General features: G+C 41.2%; 1 protein-coding gene across 3 annotated transcripts in view; it reads right to left on the reverse strand.

The window, feature by feature from the left end:
* Positions 1-25,041, reverse strand: part of VPS13D (vacuolar protein sorting 13 homolog D) — a 100,884-nt gene that overhangs the window by 14,545 nt on the left and 61,298 nt on the right. For all 3 annotated transcript variants that reach the window (XM_054222709.1, XM_054222713.1, XM_054222708.1), the window contains 5 exons: positions 24,846-24,994; positions 22,224-22,358; positions 21,706-21,873; positions 9,740-9,872; positions 7,711-7,906 (listed from right to left, as the gene is read on the reverse strand). In XM_054222709.1, coding sequence (XP_054078684.1) covers positions 7,711-7,906; positions 9,740-9,872; positions 21,706-21,873; positions 22,224-22,358; positions 24,846-24,994 — 781 coding nt within the window. The remainder of the gene's footprint in view (positions 1-7,710; positions 7,907-9,739; positions 9,873-21,705; positions 21,874-22,223; positions 22,359-24,845; positions 24,995-25,041) is intronic.

The raw sequence follows: 25,041 nt of genomic DNA on the forward strand, positions 1-25,041 counted from the left end.
GCTGGTTTGTCCTGGTGCATTCCAACAGACACGTCTGTTTTGAATAAAGCTTTTGTTCGTTTCTGGTGCACATACGCTTTCGGCTTATCCCACCTAATTCTAAGCAAGTAGATTTGTGAATGGAAATCGCGAATACTTTATTGTCCGGTCTTTGATGATTTTTTAGTTTGTTCTGCTGATGCTAATGCATGAATAGAATTTTTTTTTCTTTTTCAAAGTCTCTCCAGTTCCATTCTAGGCGATACCACTGCAGACTAGTTAAACCTGCAGCTCTCTGTAATTGTTTCAACCCAAGAAAACTATTACATAGCATACACCAAAACAGCAGGGTGCTTTCTGAATAAGGAAGCATCTAGAAAACACATGAATGCCTGAAAAGAGGAAAGGTAGAACACGGTAAAAGGTGTTCCTTTTAACTTTTGGCCTTGGTGTCCAAAAGCTTTTGCTGAAATCTAAGATAATTAGACAAAATATGCAGGCTCTAGAAATACAAGTATTTTCTAAGGAAGTAAAATTTTCTCCCTGTCTAGTTGTGTTTCTTTTAGTTAATCGCTAAACACTGGGCACACAGAGTTCCATTTTGCGGAGCAAATGCAATTCTCTTAATTGTCAGTTAAAGTGTAAGAAATAGAATAAATCTGCGGCAAATCCAACAAAGGATTTATCAGCTCCTTTCAGAATTGAGTTCCTAACTGCTTACATTTCTGCAGGACTATGCGAGGCCTCCGTGACAGTGCCTTGGGTTTAACCTACGTGGAAAACACGAGTTACCTACTGCAAACGTCCGCCCGTGCTGAGAAGCAGCAGCTCCCCCCGGGCCTTCCCAAGCGTCGTGTTTGGAAGCGCGCATGGCTTGGACTGTCCATTCTGGCGGTCCATTTTCCGCCACCTCTCCTTCCGTGCCAGACTGGCCTCATACAACATAATGCCTTTTCCTCACGAACCCGCCCCTTTTCCAAACCAGTTACTGTACACGATGAACTCCAGCGTAGTCTGGTTCCCGTTCTGCACCCAGCCATAGCAGCTGTCTTTTGTTAACGCAAAAGCTGTGCAGGTCTCGCGCCCTGCAGCGCCCCGTACCCAGGGACAGACGCACACTTGCCTCTCGTTGGAACTTACAAGGCGCTAGTAAATAACGTTGCTTTTGTGGAGACTGCCACAGCAAGAACTTATTAATTCATTTTTTTGAAACTATTTGTTGCTAACAATGAATGGACATTAAAGAAAAACATAATTTCACGTTTTATGCCTGGCTAACTACTCGGCGTTATTCACTTCAGTGTCTTCCTTTTTCGCTCATCTGCCCTCCCCTCGCAACGTTCGCTTCCAGTGCCCCGACTCTTTCTGTCCCGTAGCCAACGCATCCAGGGTGTCTTTCTGCTCTCAAATGTCAACTTCAACCCTGATGTTTTAGTGCAAAATCCTTTTTCTTACAAAACAGAATAATTAGACTATTGAGAGTGACAGTTCAGTCTCTCATAAAGTCTCCCTTCTCACTGTTAACAGACACGTTACCAACGGTGAAACCCAGTGACCACACAGTTCTCTTCAACCGGGCTCTTGTTCCGTTTGTCAAAGACAATTGATTTCACAAATATTGCGAATATAAATGGTACCTAGTAATGCAGATACCTAGCAATAACCTCCTGGGAACAGTATTCGGATGCAAAGCGAGGTATTTTCTGTAACACATAAAGAAGTGTTAGAGTTTGGTTTTACAGCAGGGACCAATTAACGTCCATTCCACCCTCTAAAAAGGAAAGGGAGAGGGATACGTCAGCGCAGAGTTTGTATTCTCCAAATCGCCCGGACTTCTGGTGGGCGCTAAGCAGCTAACAGCGCGTTCCTGCAGTGAGCAGTGCGGGAACATGGGAAATGGTGACATTTTCATACATGCAGCTCTAGAATTACAGACCCTGCAATAAAATACGATTAAGCAAACTGAATGTTTTAAGGGTTAATCTTCCTTTTACTATATCCTCTGGATTAAAAAAATAGTGAAAACTACATGCATCAGAGTTACTTTCTTCAACCATAGCAAATACTGCTCTACTGTGAAGAATGGAGGCTGTGCTCCCAAGTGATGACCCTCCAGCTCTTTGTCCTGGGGGGGAAGCAAAGGGAAAAAAGCAGGAGGTGCCCGTCAGTCCTGGAGGAGGGTGTGGGAAAAAGCTGCACCCCCCGAGAGCTACTCCAGAAGAGCAAGCACATGCCTCAAGTGCCGGAATTCCTTCCGTAGAGCTGTAAGGGGAGGCAGAGCGGAGCAGTGACTGTGCAACGCAATCCCGACAGGATTCCACATCATTACTTGAGACTTTTCTGACAAAAAGCCCTATTAAGTTTCTTGATGTACAGCATGCGAGACTTACTTCTGTGCAGTCTAGGGAAGAGTGCACTTCCTTCTAATCCGAGTCATTCCTTGGGAAAATAATTCTGAGTAAGGGCAAGAAAAAATAAATCATTCTTAGAGGAAGCTGTAGAAAAGAAATCCATAGTCCCAACTACAGTCCAGAAGTGCCTCGTGGCAGTAAGAAGCACTCTCTGAATAGGCAAAAAGAAGAGAGAACCGTTTTCTGTTCATTCTTAAGGGTAGCTTCATTTATTTAGAAATCATTTAGGTCTTAGATGGTGGATTATTGTCTCTTTCTAGTTAAGAAACTAAAATAGCTGAGGTGCATTTTCAGAAAAAAAGTGTAAGGTTTGGCGATGAAATTAACCCCTGCTGAAGAGGTGCAGGGTTGCGGTTTGAAGAACTACGTCCCCCCCTAAGAAACCCTACATTCACCTACGCAACAAGCAAGAGCAGACATCTGAAGAAGAGAACAGGATCTCCCACACGCCTACACAAAGTTACCAGTGATAAATTAAAAGCTGGGAGAATACTGAGCAGGTGAGACTGGTAACGGAAACTGATTAAAGCGGGGAGAAGTGTCTACTGAGGTGCTGCAAAATGTGTGGGCACAAACCCAGGCTTGCTTAACTTCAAGGATCTAGTAAAAGCAACATGTAAAATTATATTTGGAGAGGACAAACTAAGAGGCGTTTAAAACTCCAGTGAGGACAGTGAAGTACTAAAGAACCTGAAGAGGTCAGAAATATGGCAGGAAATGAAATGGGATTCAACCTACAAAACTGCAACCTGGTTCATCTGGGGAAAAATAATCCAGAACACAAATATTAAATGACGAGGAGATACTTGCGAAGCAGTAAAATAAAACAAAACATAAAAAACTAACCCTCTTGGGGGAAAGTAGCAAGCAGAAAACTGGCTATCAATTTGCAATGTGATATGGCAGTAAAACCAGCCAGCACAACTTTGGATGACTCGCAGAGCACAGCTTGTCACAGAGCGGGGATACGACGGTCCCTTGTCACACAGTACGGATGGGAACTTACAGACTGGGGGGATTTCAAAGGAACTCGACAGCAGCAGTGGAAGAATCTGGACAGAGTAATGACAGAAGAATGTAAACCCATAAAATCAAGTTCAGCAGTGAGTGAAGATGGGAGGTAGGACTAACGCTGAGGAAAAGCCGATGCCTACAGCCATTTAACAGGGTGACGCAGGAGTAAAATGGTCAAACTTGGAGAAGAGATCAATTGAGGAAACAGTTCATTGCAAAGACCTGTTATCCCACTGGGAAAAAAAAGAGGGAAAAGGATATGAAGGAAATTGCACTGCCCGAGTCATTTACAGATTAGACCGATAAATCAGCGAAACTGTCCTGTACGCAACATTTCCAGGTCTACACAACACACTAGCCGATAAAGGTATTTTCTCTCTGGCTTCTAGGAAAATCTTAGGAAGGGCTTACCAGGAGAAGAGTAACACCTGGTTCACCAGAGTCGTGGCCCATACGTGACTGACATTACTGCAAAGACTCTGGAAGTCAGATCTAGATGAAGTCCAAGGGCAGGATGGAATTTCTGCCACGTACGGAGATGTTAAGGTTCAAGCAATATTTATCTTTAGAATTTGAGAACCTTGAGAATCTCCTCTTTGCAGTATATTAGCTGAGTTGGTGTTCCATACAGTCAGGTACACGTTTTCTGCACCTTCCCAGTGTCACCGATACTCATGCTTTCAAATCTACTGCTTTTGACCTTACAGTTGCAATCGTAGCTGACAGAGAGACAGATGCACAAAGGAAAAAAATAATAATCACCTGCTGTTGACATTGTCTCAAACGTTGCAACCTCAATGCACATTTCTGAGTGATGGCGTGGAAGTGGTGAACAAAAGAACAACTAGCACAGGCTGCTTCTTTCCAGGTGAAGTACATTTAAAAGAATCAAATATTTACATAAGACTTTTCTGTGACCATTAACGGCTTGCCAATCTCAAACTATTCTTAACTGATACAGCTGAGTTCCCTGATAGAATTCATGAGAATTGGGTAGGTCATGAAGTTATCTCCTTACTTCGAAGTTTCACGTTGTGACTATCAGAAAAGAACACAAACCCTTGCAACAACAGTTCAAGAATAATCTTAAGCTTGTACTGACCTGGCAGAAGCCTGAGAGAAAGCCGTAATGGCAGTTTCCTGCACTACTTGTTAAGTTAGAGACACATCTAAATATAAATGTTCTTTACTTGTGCTGCAGTAGGACTTGAGACACGTTTCTAGGAGAGAGCTTTCCAAGCATATCTAGAGACATAACAGCTTTCCTGTTTTGAACTGGTCTTTAAGACTTTTGGCAGTATATGACAAGTATGGAAATAATCAGAACTCTTGTATGTGACACTAGAGTACTTGGAACACATAAAACCCGCTCAAAAAAAGGTATCAAGACACAGGCATTAACTGTTCATAAATTAGATGCATGCTGCATTGTCAACAACTATTTTATGTTCTCCTCTGTATTCAAATTTAAAAGTATTAAGGCAGCTTTATTAATAAATAACAAGCATAATAAATTATACGATGACATAAGTTTTAAGATTAACCTTGAAAAAGTCCAGCCTAAAGTCAGACATAAAAAATATTTTCTTGTGCTTTAAACACATCACCTTTTAAACTACTACCATAAGCTCTAAAGTCATCATCTGCATCTCAGCCCTGTTAATTCGGCTCCGTGTTCCCAACACAGGGTTTGTGCTCGCTGCACGAGTCCCAGTACGAATCAGTGCATCTGAAGCCAAAAGCGATTCCTGTCCATGCAGCCTGATCACAGTGACACCAGCCACAGAGTCGTCCTCAGTGTTCCATTCACTTCAGTAACTGCTGGAATTAGAACGCGCCTTTCAGGAAAAGCTACAACCTCAATTAAAGTTCTTCATCTCACTCAAAAGTGATCCAATGGGTAAAGTCAAGCAGATTAAATTCAGGGCTTTTTAAAAATTCAACCATGTAATTAGAGAATTGCAAGGGGCCTATAATTTACGGTGATGTATCATGCTATTTAAATGCAACTGTAATTAACTGGTTGACTCGACTTTGCACCAGCACCGGAATCTTGCACACACGTGCTGTCAGTCTCAAGATAAGGTCAAGATGGCTCTTACCGTGCTTATTAACTCACATTCTTCAGTTGTTCAGAATTACACTTCAGATCAGTTATTGCCATAAACTCGTACTGGCCAGGGCTGGCTGTGTTTGTGTACTTAGCTTGGAAGAGCCCACACGGCCCAGCATGCTTAAACAGAACACTCAACTGGAGCCAGCACATTGGGTTTGGAACACTCTTCTATTTTGATTCCAAACCACACATATTTGAACAGTTAACAAATGCGGCAGGGGGATATTGGTACACAGCAGTCTAAAAAATGTACAAATCCTTTGTTGTTTTTTTTTTTTTATACCCCCGAAAGAACAATTTGGTTGCTTCATTATATAAGCACATAAAAAAGCCCTTACCAAACAAAACGGGAGTGCAAGGTTGCGTATAGGTGGTGGTGTGTTTTGGGGTTTTTTCCCCCCCTCCTACATTATCTACATATTCTCAAGTACATTTGTTTATTTAAAATGAGTTTTGATTAGATTTTGTAGACTGGAGGAGTGTAGTAAGTGTGAAAGGTTTTTCTTTTTGTTTGGGGGTTTAGGTTTTTCCTCCTTGTAGAAGGTTGCTGCATCAGAAACCTTTTTCAGAGTGTGTGTCAACACTAAAATCATTGCACGGTGCTCCTCTGCGACAATAGCATTTCAGAAGCTACTGGAAGCGAAAATGTGGTTCAGCTCATCTGTCTTGACCTCCTCTCTTAATTGACGGTTAACAAGTTAAAGGGAACTATGTCCCACCAGCAAACACAAGCCAGAGATAAGGCTGGTCGGAGGCCCTCCCTGTACCAGTTGCTCTCTAGTTTGTCAGCTGTTGATAACATCATCGCTACTGTGCACAGGCTGGATCTCATACAAGTATGGCAAAACGTGATTTTTAAATATACGTGTATCTTGAAACAAACTACAATAAAACCACCGCTCAACTGGTAAGACAACTAACGGTACAGCCAGGTGTGTTTCTCCACAACTTTAAATAAATAAATCAATCTCTACACTGGTAAAAGTGAGACACGGAAAAGCAAAACGGTAGATGTGTTTTCTTAGGGATGCACTTAGAGTTCTCATGTAATCTCATGTAGGCATACGCACTTACCGAATTGTAATCCCTGACCTCTTGTTTTTACAAATCAAGCTAAGTACCAAATACTTCAGACATGCGGGTAAACACTTCCATTTTCACAACAAAGTGCATCTAGGTTCACTCTTGAAAGTTTCCTGCACCTCACGCGCACTTCATCAGCCTTACTGTTCTTTACTGAAACACTGACGGTGGACACTTCAGGGCTCCAAGCGTGGCATAATAAAACACAAGAAACGGAAAAGCCAAATGGGAAGAACAACCAGAAAACCCAACATTTTGCAAACATTTTTCTCTAAGCTTTCTGCCAAGACATTTACTTGGCATTTTCTTTCACTTCTTCAGCACACAGGATCTCACATGCATACATGCAACAGGACTTCTTGGCATAGTGCTACTGTATAAACCAAAAGAGTAAAAAGAATCTTCTCTCAGAGCAGCATTTTTCAAACTTGGCCCTCTCCCTTTTCCACATCCATAGTCAGTGCTAATGAACATTCATTTACTTTAAACATCACTATTTTGTAGGGACCACGTTACACTAGTAACTGAACGGAGGAAGCGAACCAAAGCATCTGTCGTGATGTGCACCCACATATCTATGGGTGAACAGATAAGCATGTGAACATAAAGGCGTATATTCTCACTTTTTGTAAGTGAGAACCATTGTACAGAATGAAAATTATAAGATAATGACACTACATTGATGGCAGAACTCTTCAAACCTTTGAAAAACTCTTTTTCTACACAGCTAAATGGGAGCTGGAGGTAGAGCAGGGAGAACTCTTCCATTTCAACTCTGCGTAAGGATTCCATGGTGGAAGCTTAATCTCATTACACAGAGCCTTTTCAAAACTTTGCTTTAATCTAATGCTGTAGCTTAATAATTCCTATTTTATGTTGCAGATTTTCTGTGCGAATTTCACTCTTGCTATAGTATCAACAAATGCCATCTATTAAAGCAAAAGCAAATTGAATGAAATGGGCTACATCACTAATAATAGCTCATAGTAAATATGATTAAATTATTGTTTCTTTGGGTAAGGAAAGATAATCAGATCAGAAATTGCAGAAGGTATTAATATGCATTTTTACAGTATTACTGATCGGAAATACAAACCGCTTACTGACCTGGGGCCACTTAGAGTTGCAGTGTCCCTCACCGCCTGTGCGGTTTCCGATGCGAAATCCAGAGCTCCCGCCACAGGTTTGGTCACGGTGCCGACCAGCCCTTTCCCAAGGCCCGATATGAAACCGCTGACACCTCCTTCAGTTTTCACACCTTCCACCGTTGAAGTTATGACACTCGTCAATCCTCCAATGATACCTAGGAAAGACAAGAACAGCAAAGTAGGGCAGAAGCATCGCCTTGCAAAACGATAGAGCCTTGTCACAGCTGACGATTTACTGCCAGGCGTGACAGAAACGTACCGGGCGTTTAATGTAATACAAAAACTGTTTCACAGCTGATTGCATTAGCTAATAACTTCATACTTTGTATATGTAGTATACACACGCATAGGCACAGACAATAATATCCCACAGAAAGAGATTTAATTCATTATTCAATATGTATATTTTTAAATATTTCTGTAGTTTTATTTCCCAGCTGTATTTAGACAGAGTCCCCATCTATTCCTGAGGTAAAGCGGTTACTTACAACGTGACAAGATTCTGTTACCGCAAAAGCTTATACAATGTGAGACAGAAAAGTGCATTTGTCCACTGGAAAAAGTCAATTATTTTAAACTGGCATTGTGTGATTTTAACGGTAATGCCGCCCACAGACATTTCCGTGCATGTTTCCATTGCTGAGAATCTGAATGCTCTGAAGAAATCAAGAACCTACTGAGGCTTCAAAAGACTTGGAACAGTTCATATTACTGAGAACAGGCTTTAGAGATTTCCCATCTCCGCAATTAGAGTAGCACAATTTTTAGTGACCTGGCTTACGCACTCGTTAAGAACGCGTACCACCATTTGGCTCCTCAGCTCTCAGCAGCCAGGGGCTCTTTCCAGGTCTGTGACTGAGGTACAGACCAGGCAGCACCTTAACTTCCAAACACAAAGTATTTAAATCACTTCTGTAGTTTATGGTTAATTCCTACTTTCAACAGATAAGATTTAACAGTTACTTGCTTTTTTGAAAAAACAAATAAAAATGAATGGGAGGCATTTAAAACCTCCACAGAATTAAACAAAAACAGTCCCACTAATTACTGGATAATACAACACAATGAAGTGCGTTTATAATTGACTTTTCAGCAAAGACTGACATAGTTCAGATTTCCCTTATTTCTACCAATGTAATTTATAGCAGACAGCACACTGGTGTGAGAGAAACCTCTCACGATCCATTTAAGTACCCGCAGCGTCTCTTCATGACAAGCGCCCAGCATAAAGCCTCTTGCTCTGCAGGGGAAAGGTTGCTGTTGTAGTGAGAGCCAGATTAGCCGTACACAGGCTGCAACCGTTGCACTAAAAGACTGACATTTAAACAAACTGAGTCAAGATGATGCAAAATATAAATATTTGATTTAAACTTGGCTTGTATTGATTTAACTTTCTTGAACAGATAAATCATGAGCTAAATTGATGTGAGATTCTGGCCAAATTAAGACTAGTCCGCTGCCTTTTACAGAAATTTATTTCTCTGGTTCTTAGTAGACTTAAAAAAAAACATGACAAAACCACAAAATAACCCAAGTGGTGAAATGTTGCTTTGAACTGATGTCCCGATTCTGAGGAAACTCAGGTTTCTGGAACTGAAAGCTAACACAAGAAAACTACAGTCCAACCATATTAGTTTTTATTTTAATGTCTGGCCCTCAAAAAGACTGTTTGCGTGGGTATTTTATGACTCTACAAAGAAACTGAAGTTTTGGATGAACTTTCTTTGAAATTTCATTTCAATTTGCTAAAAAGCTTTTACTAACAGTTACACGTGAAAAGACCTTATTCTTAAATGTATTGTCTGTCAACTTAAAAGCCAAACAACCCCCCCACCCCGACCCTCAAGCATTCAAATTCCAATGGAAAGCCTGTGGTAGCTCCACTTCCCTGGCTGCAGGTAACGACCCAGGAGTGACACAAACTGCTCTTTTCAATCTGATCATTGCTTTTAAGAGAGAAATGAGTTAAAATCACAGCTAAAGGTTACCATGTGCAAGTCCATGGATTCCAGCGACAAGATGTTCTCCGCTGGTTGCAGCATGATAGCGAATGTATTCGCGTTCGGTTTGATGTCTGTTATCCATGGTCTTTCCCAAACCATCTGACAAGGTCCCAGCGAACTGTAAGAGAACAACCTTCTCTGTTATTAAAAGAACAAAAGGTGTTTCCCTTATGGAGATTTAGTGGAGAAAATTCCTAGATCCTAGTTGTGAAATACAGATTTACACAACTCGATTTGTTCCGTGTACACCGTCACTCCAGCTTTTGTGCCGTGAAGAAAGCTCTGCAGTACCTTAACCTGGGCCTGCCATTGCTGCAACTTCGGCCCCGAGGTGACGGGCAAAACCCAGCTGCAGCCGTCAGGCCAAAATAAATGAAGTCTGTGAAAGATGTACCAAAAGAAGTGCCAGTGACCCAAAAACCCTCCCAAAGTGTTATTCAGATACAAAGCTTTTCTACTGCAAAGGTACGTGGAGAGCCTCAAGGCAGATACGCCTGTCACAAAACTAGAACATTTGCAAGAGCTAATTAAATTCTTTTTAGTAACACATGATCACAGCTCCTCTATGACAAGTACCTCACTGGTTAAGAACTGTGTCTGGACACTGCCCTTCCCACTGCTCAGCTCCGCTTTGGTGCACATACTGTCTCCTTTGCATCCATATTAATTTTGGTAAAAACCCCTACGCGATTAAGGCATTGCACCAGAACACAACTGAAACCTGGTGTGAAATTCTGATTCTAATACACTAAAAATTAAAAAAGACACAGACAAACAGCTAATTTATGTGCTTGATGCAATGATGAAGTCCCCTTCCTTTTTCTATCATTTTTTCCAAGGCTGCATTTCTTTTTTACTAATGACATGATTTCCTACTTTCAGATACTTCTTTCCAGCTCACAGACAAACTACTCCAGTGGCTCCAATTATCTAAACAAGCAGACTTTAACAACATGAATGAAAATTAAATCCCATGACCCTTCTTGTGACTTGATCATATGGACACTAACCAGAGCATAGTGATCACTGACTGAATTACTCCTGACCTCTTTGTGAACTTAATGTAGATTTTTTGTGTGTGTGTAGATTAACCTAGGAATACAAAGCAACCTGCAGCTATCTATTAACCGTGTTTAAGGCCGGGCTTTGTTTCTGGACAAATGCTTTGCTTTAAGAGGATTAGAGCAGTTGCTATAAAAATTAAAAGGCTCAATAGGCCTTCAAAATTCAAACCTCATTAAGGAATCTGTCAAGGCCTGAAAATGATTTTTCAAGAACACATTTTGAAAGTTACATTAGTGCGTGATCAGACAACCAGCCAGCAGGAATAAACCAACTTATTAATACTGATCAGAAGTGGTAAACTCTCCTTACAGCTGCGGCTCCCCCGCCCCTGGCCAGCCCCGCTCTAGCAGCTCTCCCGGGAAACACAATCCAGTCTTTCCTCAGGTTTTCCCTCCTCTGTGAAGCAGAATCTGACACCTGACAGTCAATAACAATCCTGGTTTAGTGCACAGATAGAATTTTTATATAAAAGTAAACTCTGCTTTTAGTCAGGAGGAAAAAACCCACATACACACAGTTTAAAAGTCATAGTCTCCATTAACTGCAAAAGGAAAGTTAAATGGGGACATTTTTGTTCACTTTATGTAGAAAGTAATGCTGTAAATAGAACAATTTAAGGATTCTAATGTACCAAATGTACCATGAAAAGTTTCCATTTTGCCAGGATTCAGGTGACAGAATCTAAACTCAACACACATTAACTACTGAACATGAACTTCATGTTGAATTACTTTTTGACACGCTCCTCCCCACCCCCTCCCCGGCTACTGTTTGTTTTCTGGCCTCATTTAACACAGACCGAAGCCAAACCTCCGCAGCCATCTGCGCCATTTGTACCTAAACCAGCGGGTTACCGCGGCGAATAGGTCCCTTCTGAACAGCTTCCAGCTGGGGACCGTGGCAGCACTTTTCCTGCTCTGAGAGACAGAATGTAACGTGATCAAGTTTGCCAATTGGAGGCAAAACGCCAGCGGAGATAAAACAACTGAGACATTTCACAGGCATTGGCAAGTCACGCTACGGGCTACGAGGCGAGCGAGCCTCTCGCCATCTTCTGCTGGGAGCTTTCTGCTCTTATTTGCAATAAGGATTCAGAGTGTAGTGTCCGCGTTATCCTCGCTCCTGAACGGAACAAGACCTGCGTCACCACTCGTAGTGCCCAATACAGGTAGTACCACAGGAGTGAAATAACTGCCAGGTATCCAAAATTTTTAAATATCTTTTTCTGTGCACCTCAGGAATACCTTCCCTGAAATGGCTTCTGAAGCCTATTTCAGCAAACAGGATTGTACCTACCTAACTAAAAAGGAAAAATAAAGATTTCTAACGTAAAAAGACCCACCCACCCACAAAGCTGCACACCATCTTATATCCAGCCCGTGCAGATTATAATCACTGTATTAAGAAAAAAGTTACTTGAAGAAATTAAAGCACAAAAGCAGTTGCCTTTTTCCCCCCAAATGTCTTGCTTTTAGATGCCTCCTTTGAGAAGTGCGATATTAGATATGGAGATTCAGACGCTAAGACTTGTGGAAGAGCAGCGCTGGTGGCTCACGGAGCTGTTAACCCGGTCACCCAGAAAATACTCTCCAGATAAACAAAGGTGACAACAAAAGTGCGATCCACCCTTGTCTTCCTTAGCTTTTGTTAATAACGTGTGACCTGATAACTTCAAAGCCTGCTTAAGACCATGTAAATGCCAACATAACTAAATACAACAGTCTGGGGAACAAACATCAAACTGATCAAGGGACTTCTAAAAACCAGTCCCCCTCCTTCTCCATCCTCATTTTCATAATGAGTTCTTTGTCCACTTGTGCATCAAAAAAAGAAATTAGTAACTTGGTCTTTTATCTCTGCATTTTTCCCCATTTCAGACACTCTTTTCCTTGAAACAGAACTGCAACACAGTACCTCAGTATCGGCTAAGATACATGACCTGCTTCCAGTCAAAGGCACAGAGGTGTTGGTGAATGAAGCCAGTCTACGCGTGAGGTACATGGAAGAAGCCGCGTATTTTACTTGTCAGCCTGGCATCTCCAAATGAAAAAAAGCTACTAATAAACGAGGCTACTAATTAAAACTTTTGTCATTTCAGGTACTAAAAATACTTCAGTTATCACTAACATGCATTATGTAATCCTTTGCCTTACCCATTCTGCGTGGACAGAAGAAGGAGAACCTCTCCAAAAAGCTCCAGTCCGCCTTCATTCCCAGACACCCTCCTTCTCCTCGGACTCTTTGTGTCCCCGAAGAAGATGGCACTTCCTGCATTTCCCCTCTGCAGAGGGACACTGACCTTTTCTTCAGTGAGGGACACTGACCTTTTCTTCAATGTCTACACTCTAAAGACGCTCCATCCCTGGTTTTCATCCCGCGCTGGTTCATATGTGACGCTCCCAACTGGTAACGTACTGCAGGCTGAAAATGTGACCTGCTCCACTTCACCTGGGCCTGTGTGGTCTGACATAAACTGATCCTCCTCAGGAGGGTGAAATACGACGACTTTCACATTTCCCTCCCAATGCCAGGACATGATGCTACTGTGAGCACTATCTTTGAACAACACGTAAACCACTCTCAACACTTCATGATTATTGAAAATGTTATTACCCTTCCGTAAGCCCGGGGCACACTGGCCTCAGCTGCCGCCTCTGCAGACTGCAGTAAACAGATGATTCATCATTTCTTGTTTTCTGTTTACACAGTGTCACCAATCAATATGAACCATCTACCATGGTCTGCAAAAGCAGTTGAAATATTATCTGTACAAGAAACTAATCTCCTCATGTTCTGTGTTTTTTTGGGGAGTGTGTGTTTGTTTTTGTTTTCCTTTTGAAAGGCCCAATAATTAAGGAAGTTTTGCCACAAAAGCTTTGACAACTCTGTATCCTTTGCTGTTTCAAGCAACAGAAGAAAAACAAAAACACCAATATACAGCGTTTGGGAATCAAAGCTGGTGCCAAACAATAAGGCTTATGGGGCACAAGAAGAATTCAAAGCAAATGAAAACTAATTCTAGACCTTGTACTCATGTTCCCTCTAAGCCAGATGGATGAAGCACACAGCATGGAAAGAAGTTTTAAGTAATCTTTTAAAGTCTTTTTAAGCTCTTGGCACTGCCTGGTTCTCTAAGGACATCCCAAAAGGATAAATACACAATTATGACTTTAGTCCAAACATTCCATTGTAATTCTAGCATCAGAGAATGGTACATTTACAAATATTATTGAGTGAGCAAAGTAGAACATTCCAACATGGAATTCTAAGGGAGAAGGTGATGAAATTAAATATAGGTCAGTTACAACTTCTGTGCAAACCTGACAATGAACTGCATTTACATCAGAAATCACAGGGTTTACAGTTCTCTGCTTTGCAGAACTCTTTTACAAATTCCATTCAACTGCTGCCCCAAACCACCACCTTCCAAAAAAACCCTGAGCACCACGTATTGATGATGTTCATACTTTTACCTCCTATAATAAAAGCTGATTCTCAGAGACCAAAGCACAAATTTAACTATGTTATTTCAGCAAGGTAGGAAAAAGTATTTAAAATTTATTTAAGTTAGAAACTCTAACCTATGAATTATGTCATCTCAGTTCTCACACACTTACATTTTCCAAAACAGGAAAATCCCTAGTCATGATGATTAAAAGTCATTCCACAGTTCCAACAGTAACTAACTCCCCTAATATAATTAGCTGTCCACCTGAAAGAGAAGAGCTGCTTCTTGCAGGAAACTAAGGCTGTACAGGTAAAGAAAGAACAATGATTACCGGAGCTCTGAATGCGAGTTCTGTGGAAGACATTCTTCCTTACAGCCCTCAGCACGAACATCGGTTTTGGAACTTCATTTTCCTCCCCTTTGCTCCCCTGCCATTTACCTTCTTTCTGATGCGCTGCCAACAGCAGCAGCCATGGGCATCACAGCACAGACGGCTTGAAAGGGATAAACATCTCAAATTGATGTGTACTGTGAACCTAATGGTAAACCCCTTCCTTTCCTACATCTCTCCAACCTGTTACAGGTGTTTTAGAGGAAGCCAGTTCATAGAATCACAGAATGGTTCGGGTTGGAAGGGACCTTAAAGATCACGTAGTTCCAACCCCCTGCCCTGGGCAGGGACACCTCCCACTAGATCAGGTTGCTCAGAGCCCCGTCCAGCCTGGCCTTAAAAACTTCCAGGGATGGGGCTTCCACCACCTCTCTGGGCAACCTGTTCCAGTGTCCCATCACCCTCATGGTGAAGAACTTCTTCCTAATGTCCAATCTGAATCGTCCCATCTCTAGTTTTAATCCATTCCCTCTAGTCCTACCACTACCCAACATCCTAAAAAGTCCCTCCCCAGCTTTCTTGTAGGCCCCCTTAAGATGCTGGTAGGCCACTGTAAGGTCTCCTCGCAGCCTTCTTTTCTCCAGACAGCTTTTACACTGACTTCTGACAGTAAAATATAACAGTTCAAAACTAAGCATTTATGTCGCTATATGGAGGCAAAACCCTCTGCGGTGTACGTGTCATAGGCTAAGCAGACACATACACGTGCTGCTAGGATTTGTTATGGTTAAAAAAAAGTTTTAAGAGCAGTTAGCCATCCTGAAACCTTGGTATTATTCTTTGGAAAGCGTAAAAAGAAAAAGACACACAATATTCTTGGATATACACAATGACTAGGTGCAGTGGGACAGATAAAGTCTAGTAAATTCTTCACCCTAAGTTTCCTTGCTCTTACTTCAATGTCTCAAGATTGATATTCAATACATTTCTGTGACTTACCACAAAAATAACTTTTAGAGCAGCTTCTTTACTAAGCACTACACGCATTGTTATGGAATGGAAGCACTATGTATTTAATTTTACAAACTGGACCTCACTAAGCAGAGAGACAACAGCTTCCGCCTTCCACATCAACTCTGCATTCTGCTGGGACTAAAACATGAAACGCTTCAAGTATTTGAAAAAACAGCAGGTCTTTGTCAGATTTAACAGTCCCAGCTGTCTGAAGTTGTTCTACAAAATACTTTTACAGGGCTTCTGTCAGTCTCTTAAGAATTGCTAAGATATTTATGAGTGAATTCAGTTAAATTTAAATGCAATATGCTTTTACACTTTCCTTCAGGCATTAATACATACTGTTAAATACAATCCTGAACAGAAAGGATGGTCCAGGCCCAGCCCAAAATGCATTTATAACCAAGTCAGATTGCGCGGAGAGAAACGTGTAATGGAACTATGAATAGAACTGACAGAGTCTTAATTTAGAAAATCCTAAATCAGCGCAACGCTGTAATCAGCTTCTCATTTTAAGAGACACATAAACTTTGACCCTCTCTAAATTACTGACAACCAGGAGGAGGCAACGGCTTTTCCCACCGAACAAATGCGTGTTTCTTGAGATCCTGCGTGGCCTCCTCCACCAGTAACGGAGCATTAATTAGCTCACATCCCATCGTTAACCAAGCTTCCTAACGCGTCCCGACAGGGCCGTGCTGGCGAGCCGCGGGGCGGGCGGCGGGAGCCCAGCGCTCCCGGAGCAGGAGGCAGCGGATCCGCGGCCTGAACTTGGGATGACCCCGCTGCAGAGTCACTGGCGGGTTCAGCTGGAGGACAACTGCGCTTTATTAAACAACTAATACTCTTAACAGATAATTCCCCTCCCCCAGCTTTAACTCTTAGGGAGCCTTAAGGTCTCCCTGTTTGTTTATTTTCAGGAATGGAATCATTTGCCCTTTTACATCCCCCTCCTGACAAACCCCTCTACATACTGAAAACCTGAGAGAAAGCCTGGAGAGGTTTGGGCCGTTCCTGGAATTAATACATAACAACAATGTATTCAGAGGGCGGCAGTTTGCTTTTTAACACCGTCTTTCCCATCTTTTTATTTCCGGAGGGCGTTCCCTTGCGTAGCACACCCCAGCAGTCAGTCTCCTTCCTGCCAGTTCCGTTTTCTGCCATGGTCACCTGCCACTGCCCTTGGGATCTGAAACAACCTCCTGTTCAAAACCCCACAGGTTTTCTGTGTTCCATTAGATTTTTGAAGCAAACCTGATGCAAACACGTTAACTGGGCCCACCGTCACGTGTGCTGTGCCAACAGCCAGCGGCTCTTTGCGGGGGGAGGCGCTGGGCTCTGCTGGGCTGATGCCACCCACCTCTTGCTCCAGCTTCACAAGGGACCTTGGCCATCGCCCATGGACGTAAAAATAGTGTTTTCCTCCTCAGGGAAACACGTCCAAGCACTTTCAAGTTTAAATCTGTACTATTTAACACACTGTTCTACACAACTATATAACTCTATATATAGGTAAGGGAGGCGTAGTTAGCCTTTTGTCAAGACTGAAGCCATTAATTTCAAACCCACACCCCATTTTTTCTCCTTCAGTTGCTAATTGTGATATATGGGATATACGTGCCTGTTTTCATGACATGCTAACCATTCAAAAAACCTAGGTTAAGATCAAATTTCATTCCACCTCTATGATAAATGCTTATTTCTAATTTCACAGTTTGTGATTTGGCAACACTTTGCATACCATGTTTTAAATTCTCCTTTTTTTTTCCACTTAATTCCCCAATGAGTCAGCAAAACAGGAACACTGTCTTTTATTTTGCAAGAAATCAGCTGGTAAATCCCTTAAAAAAAAAATCCCGCTAAAGCAAGTGTGAAAGTTAAAGCTTTCTAACCTCCCCTTTTTTTTCTAATAGTCGAGATGGTCACTTGCAGCTTTCTGTCTACAGCGAAGCGTCTCACGGTTTGCAGCCATTGCACCGTTGCAGGATTCTCATTGTCTACTGAGTAATTTTGTCAGAAGTTCCCTGTCATCAAGATAGGATTCTTTTTTTTTCAACTCTTTGAATTGTGTTTTGAGCTAATATTCCTAGAACTACTGAACCACAGTTGTCTCCAAAGATGCTATAATGCCAGTTGCTGTTGCTTCTGAATGGTGTCAAGTAAGAATGGTTGGTCACATAAACTAAGAAACTTTAAATAAAAGGGAACCATCAGCTTTGGCTGCTTTGGAAACATTTCTGTCTGTTCCTGGGTAGAACCTGCTTAAATTGTACCAACCTTCTGTGCTCTGCTATATCCACTCCTCACCTTATTTATTGCCAGTTTTGTTAAAGTTAACATTCATACAAGTCAAACACTTGTTCATGATTTGTTTTTAAAATAACCCCTTTATTACTTCCTCTTCACTTTCCATTCAGTTATCTGTATTTTTCTGTCACTGCCAACCACTTGAGATTCTGCTTTGATTTATCTTACAACGAGGGTTAAAACTCCTCTTTCCCTTCGTGTTGCTTTCACGCTCCTTTCCTACAAATGCCTCCATGTCAAACACTCACCTGGAGCAATATTCGTATCCTTACTAGTCTTGTAATTTTCTTACCTCGTTCCAACACTCTACCTCTTTTTGTCTCTCTGTCACTTGAACAGCTCTGCCATCACTCTGAACTGAATTAAAGACATGGAATGAAAGCCCCGGGCAGAAGTCCATTTGTACCTCCCTCCTCAGCCATAAAGGAAAACAAACACCCACCCTACTCTTTGGTGCAGCTCCTCTGCCTGTGAGGGTGGGGATCTCGGGTTCCGTCTGTGAGTCTGGGGCTCTCGGGCAGCCACTGCCAAGCCGGAGGAGCCGCAGCTCCGAGCTCTGCAAGCTCGCACTAAAACCTAATGAGGAAACGCAACTGGGGCTGGTGTCTGCCTTTCCTTAAGAAGCCTAGTTAAATTTCTCACTGGAAACTTCAAAGTTCAATATGGAAATTAAGCTCTTTTAAGAAGTTCATTAAATTACTTTTTTTGAGAGGAAGGGAGGTACACAATAATTATTTCCATCCTATATATATATATATCTCCAGAAACTAAGCCCTGCTGCAGAGTCATAGCAACCCCATCACTATGTGCTCTGAGTTCATAAAAGATAACAGAATTCCTTCTAAGGGTTGGAAGACTCAGACCAGTTAAATACAGTATTGACAAGCTGATTAATCTTTTCAATCCTTTACCACCAGCAATTTCATTAGGTCAGCACAACACCTATTTGCCAGTAACAGACACAACCACGCGTCATTTTCCATTTGGAGAGCACAAGCTGCAGAACATTTTGTTCAGATGCTGATCAGTGTTCAATATTCATTTCTAATTGAAACACCTCTGAAACAGGAATTAAGGATTTAGTACTATCATGCCTAAAGGGTGAAATAAAAAAAAAGGTGTGGATGCCAAGAATGCAAGACATTTCTACGCATATGGCAACTATAGAAGTCTCCATTCAGAGGGAATGAAATTCCCTCAGGTGTCTATATTTAGGATCAAAGAACTTTTTAAAATACAGAACTTGGGAGTCTCCGAGGGATAAAAACTACAAAACTGTCTGTAGTGAACTTTATTTAACCTACGGTTTTGTGCCAACTTAAATACACTGCAGCTCTCCACTTGAAAGAAGGCATTACCCACTGCGTGTTCTGAAATGCATGGAAAAGCCATTACAGGGGTAATCAACAGAACTATAAAATAGAAAAGCAATAAAATGACAAAACCAGATACAACTCAAAGAGCATACTTTCCAATCCAGTCAAGCAGTGTTACTTTATAAGTGATGATTCCGGTATTAAAGTTTGTTTATCTGTCTACTCACACCTTAAAAGCTAACTCATCTGAAAATCTAAGACAGATTTTTTTATTTAGGCCACTTTGGAAGTCAGGTACCCAAACTGACCAAAACGGGTATTTTTCCCAGCCACTGGTTTATACGCTCTAGTTTGGGCTGCATTAGTTACCAGCTCTATAAGCTGCAAAGATGAGGGCCCCTGTGGCACAGCTGGATCAGGTGAAAATTTATGCAGTGAAAATATACTTAAAAATACTTTCCCTACAGAGAGCACCAAGAGCAAGACAAAAATGATCTATTGTTTCAGTCATGTTTTTCTTGAATAACTGGAATTATTTTCCCCCCCCCTACATTTTTTCTTTACCAAAACTTCACATATCCTAGACATGATCATAACGCATATACGTAGTAAAGCAGAAAGGAGTAAAAGAAAAAGTTCTACACTGTCCCAGGTGCAGTTTAACACTTCACAAATTGCACTAGAAATGTCCATTTTTTTATCATACGGACATTCCTGGCTTAGTCTTCTTGCAGATGTAGGTGCCTAAAAGCAGTACAATATATAGGGAAGAATTCATACTGATTATTTGAGCCTTTTTTACTGTCATCTTCTATGTGGCAGAATTAGGATCCATCCCTTTGGAAGGAGTTCTGTAAGGTACTATTAAGCCTTCCTAAAGTATATAATTCTCTCCTTGTTCTGAAAGGACAAATACAGAATCCATATAAACATTTTTTAAAAGGGAACTTGTGGGACTGCATCACAGACATTTCGGATATATCAAGGAGAAAGAAAAAAATACCTGGGAAGACAGATAAATAGTACGTGGGGTGATTTTCAAAGATATAAATGGGAAGCAGGCACTCGGCTCCTGTTGAATTTTGAAAGAACCTCAGCATCCAACTGCCCTTCTGCCTTTGAAAACCTTCCTTCACAAACCCCTCGGTTACAAATGACTCCACAGTTCAAAGAATGACCTTGCCCTTGTGGGAAACATAGGAAGGCTCGTGCCTTTTAAAGAAAGATTTATGAGACTGTTGCTGCAGATGTGACTGTAATGAGGAAACAACACTTTATAGAAAGGAAACTCTAAAGAAACATCCTCTATTGGGTGGAGAGGATGGGTCACAAGAGACTAGAACCAGGAGTAGAAAGCATGGACAAACCCCCTCCTTTGCACAGACGGGCCCTGCCTTGCAGACGCTCACAAAGTCTCCTACCAGACTCCTGGACAAGCCGGTATTTGCAGTGCTGACAGTCACACTATCACCTCGTATGGGATGAAGACACAAGTATCAACAACATGGTGTTTTATCTGAATTTGAAATTGTGCAAAATGGGCTAATGCTGGGAACCAGCTAATTATGCCAGAGAAGGTGGATGTCACCTTTCTCGCGGTTCAGCTCTCTGGGCTAGGTGTGCTCACAGCTACGCACTGGGGATCTCTATGGCAGTTTAACTGGGTTTGGTAACGTTAGTCTTGAGCTAGCTGTAATTATGCAAACTCTACATTTCACCCTTCACATCTTCTGAATTACCTTTTCCCACTGATATCATTGAATTCTCTCAGTCACTATCAGAAGAACATTCACAGAATCACAGAATGGTAGGGGGGGTTGGAGATCATCTACTCCAACCTGGAGATCATCTCTGGAGATCATCTAGTCCAACCCCCCTGCCAGAGCAGGCTCACCTAGAGCAGGTTGCAGACTTTGAAATTAAACTAAAGAAAAAAGGCATAGCAATCTAGGAATTCCTTAGGTTGTTGCTATGTGGCATAGAAAAAAACAACCTCAAGTATTAGCATAATAATTGATATTCACGTCAGTGTAATCACTTTCCAAAAAGAAAAGTTAACAACTCCTGTTACACTAAATAAACTCTTAAATACTCCAAATTGCTATAATGTGCGCTCTCTCTCTATTCTATACCCAATAAAATATAACTTTGTTCATCTGCACATAGGAGATGACACCACACGAGCAACATTCAGGCTCTCACCCCAGTTAACTACTGCATTCCATCTGCAACAGAGCTGTGTATCAATAGTAAGGTCTTGAGTGGTTTCACTGACTCCTGCAGAGTTTCTGGCACCCCTGAAGTGTATATTAAAAAGCATTTAAAAAAAAAAAAATCTACACTCAAACACAATTTTGACAAAATGAACAGGACATAAAGCAATTTACAGATGGTCAATAATTCTATTTGACTTGTTTCCTGACTATTTTTTGCTTATTGTTTTAGCAGACTTTAATATCATAATTATTACCTTGGCAGCAGAGTTTGATACTCCATGTGTGACATTTCTGATGAGACCACCAACATTGCCGTATTTTATAAGTCCAGTAACACCTTCTGAAACATCATTCAATAGACCCATAGGGTTGCCAAGGAAGTCCACAGAACCTAGAATCCTTGCTGCCTGACTGAGCAGCTCCTGTAAAATCAAGACGAGGAATGAAATATCATTTACGGATCACATTAACACCACCAAGGTTGACTAAAAAAAGTCCCACCTGCAACAAAAGCATATACAAACCCAGGTAATTTTACTGAAGAAATGAACAGTTTTACTGAAGAAATGAACACACAAATACCGGTAAGATCAACAATAGTTTCATCTTAAAACGCAGTGTACTAAGAGAAGCATGTGATGCTATTTCTCTGTATACCAAAGAAGCAATACAGCACTAAATACTCAAAAAAGAGCTCCTGCAGCCTCAGTAGAGAACTCATCAATCAAGAGAAGTTCAGCCTTTGCCGCAATAAAGTCTGTCTGACACTCACCTCTTGGAAGTGTTTCAGAATGTCATTAATGATAAACTCCTGAGTTTCATAGGGATGGACCCTGGTGAAAGGATCCAGATTAATCACAGCATCTTCAAATCGGATTAGAGGAAATCCCAGCGTGCTTTTCAATGCCTAATTAAATAAAAGATATTTCTACTTTAATTTTTCTCTCTACTTCTCATTCACAGCATCCAAATGAATTAATCTTTCAATGGGTAACAAACGAAAATTATCTGAAGCTGCGAGAGTAGTTTACTGCTGCCATGGAGATGCTTTGATATAGAGGGCAATCACTCCATAAACCTTTTACTTGTAAGCAGTGATCAATTATTAGAACTGCATTTCTTCAATAACGAGACAGTCATTAGACACTCTTCCTCATGCAATGTCTCCTACACTTGGTAGAAATATTTCAAAACAAAACGTGTTTAAGATTCCATGCTTAGCACCTTGCTATAACTGCTCTAATGTTCAACTAAACCGAACCCAAATGAATTCCCTTGATATGTAGTGAAGACAAAACTGTATTTTCCACTCTGCTGAAGTTCTATGAATTGACTAAGTGTCAGGATAAGTTGGAATAACTCACAATATTTCCTGCAAGCCTGAGGCTCATTTCTCAACATTACATGGTGTAATAGAATTCCTTAAACCAGCTTTTTCAATTATTTCCAAGGAAGAAAACTAAGACAGTAATTAGGCCATGGTGCGTCTGTAACCTGTACAATCTATACATAAAATACCATATTTAAGGTCAACAATCTATACATCTATATATACACACACACCAATAAAATAATTTTGGAAAAATTAACAAGAAAACTAGTCTTATAGGAAAGAAAGAGATTCCTTCTAGTTCAGGTCTTGGTAATGGCATCTGCACGGCCACCAACATCAGAAAATCTGAAGGCGGCAAGAAGCCTGATACTCGTGTTGTATCTTTTTACATTAATCACTAAAGCATGCTTGGTAGGAAATAAGGTGAGTTTTTCTGCCATCTGCAGGCAATTAAGGTAAATTACAGGTCTAAGCTAAGTTTGCAAGTAAGAAAGGACCTATTTATTTTTCCAGTAAATGGATGACTAACTAGAGCAGTCCTCATCATTCGCTTGGGTAGGAAGTAATTTCCTGTTTAACTATCAGATATTATATAAAGCAACTTTGTTAATACTGGTACCTAATAAAAATAATCTGTCTACACCAAATTACCAGACAGCAATGTCCAAGCCAGAAACATTACAGGTAGTTAGAAAAACATCTACAAAGGCTCTACTGTGATTATTCTCTCCCTCCTACCCTGAACTCCCCCGTGCTACAAAACTGAATGGAACTCCTTCTGTGCCACGGAACACAGTCAGTCACTGTCATCATTAGGGGGAAAAAAGTGTACACACCAAGTTTTCTCCTGGGAACAACGCTGGCGGCTGCCAAGACATCCATATGCAATCATATACCAAAGGTGGTAGGAAATCCGATCACAACAGCGCACGTTATGTGTTTCTTAAAGGCACTCACCACTAACACTGCTTTCTCTCTCTCTAAATTTGAGATAATCAGACGATACGCATTTTCATGTTGAAGCTCAAATGCAAACACTTTCAAGACACTGCTGATGCTGTTGAATGGTGAGGAATATTGCAGCTAGCTACTGAATTGTCCTCCTTTGCACAAAGGTTTGGTTAATGCAACACAAGAATGCAGGACTGATGATATGCTGGGTCATTTTGGTAGGACTCCACCATATACACTCATTGCACAAAACTAAAGTTCTTTAAAAGCCTGCACATCTTGATGGCCGTAATATCAAGGGCACAAAAAAGCCTGGTCAGTGTCTCAATTTTGTCTTCTGAACACACCAGCTGAACAGGCAGCAGCTCAGTTCCTCCACAGTGGGGAGGGGGTTTTATGGTTTGTTGTGTTGGTTCTGTTTCAACTCCCCCACCTTGGAGGGAATTAGTGTATTAGCTCAGAGGAACTGAAATACTGCTGATTGTCGCTACCTTATTATGTCCAGGAGGGTCCCAACACACAAGCTGGAAACACTGGACAAGACTGTCTTCTTGCTGTTGTTTGGAATCCCTGGTTCACTTAAATGGCCGTGCCAGAACATTTACTACCACATGAAAAAGACCAGATTTTCCACCTGTTTTAGGTCCATCCTCAGTCTGAATTCACTTTAATATTAAACTGAATTGCACAGTGCTCATGCAAACCCTCCGATGCCAATGAGACAACGTTTTTTGGATGAAGACACTCAGAGTTGTCCTGTATTTCTGCTCCCTAAGTTGAATAACTTCTTATTTTTCTTCACCCTCACCTCAGCCCTCCCATACGATGGTCGTTCCCTCTAAGCCTCTTTACGCTACCATTAATGTAACTAAAATCCTTTGTAAAGTAGGGAGTTATTAGGTGAAGTTGGCTGTGCTTCAAATGAAAGAATATTACAAAAGAGACTGGAAAGTATGCAAATTAGATAACAGAAGTTATTGGAACTTCTATTATTTGTAACTTAAATAATGGAAGGCAAATGGAAATTAACAGTAGTAAGTTAAAGCTTCTGTTCCTTTTGCCTCCTACAACAGAATCTCTTTACTTAGAAGCACAGAGTGAATGGCGTACCTGGAGATCCAAAGGCAGCTTGTTGGAAGTGAAGACACTCAACTTTATTTGAGGCACACTAATTTTCAGATTTTCAAAGTAGTATCGCTTTTGTCCTCCACCTTGTTCAACAGCCTTTTCATGGAGGTTTTCATCATACTTTTCAACCTCTGCATCCAGACAAAACACAGGAATCAGAATAGATTTTATATGAATA

Source organism: Rissa tridactyla, chromosome 16 (genome assembly GCF_028500815.1).
Source record: "Rissa tridactyla isolate bRisTri1 chromosome 16, bRisTri1.patW.cur.20221130, whole genome shotgun sequence".
Lineage (NCBI taxonomy): Eukaryota > Metazoa > Chordata > Aves > Charadriiformes > Laridae > Rissa > Rissa tridactyla.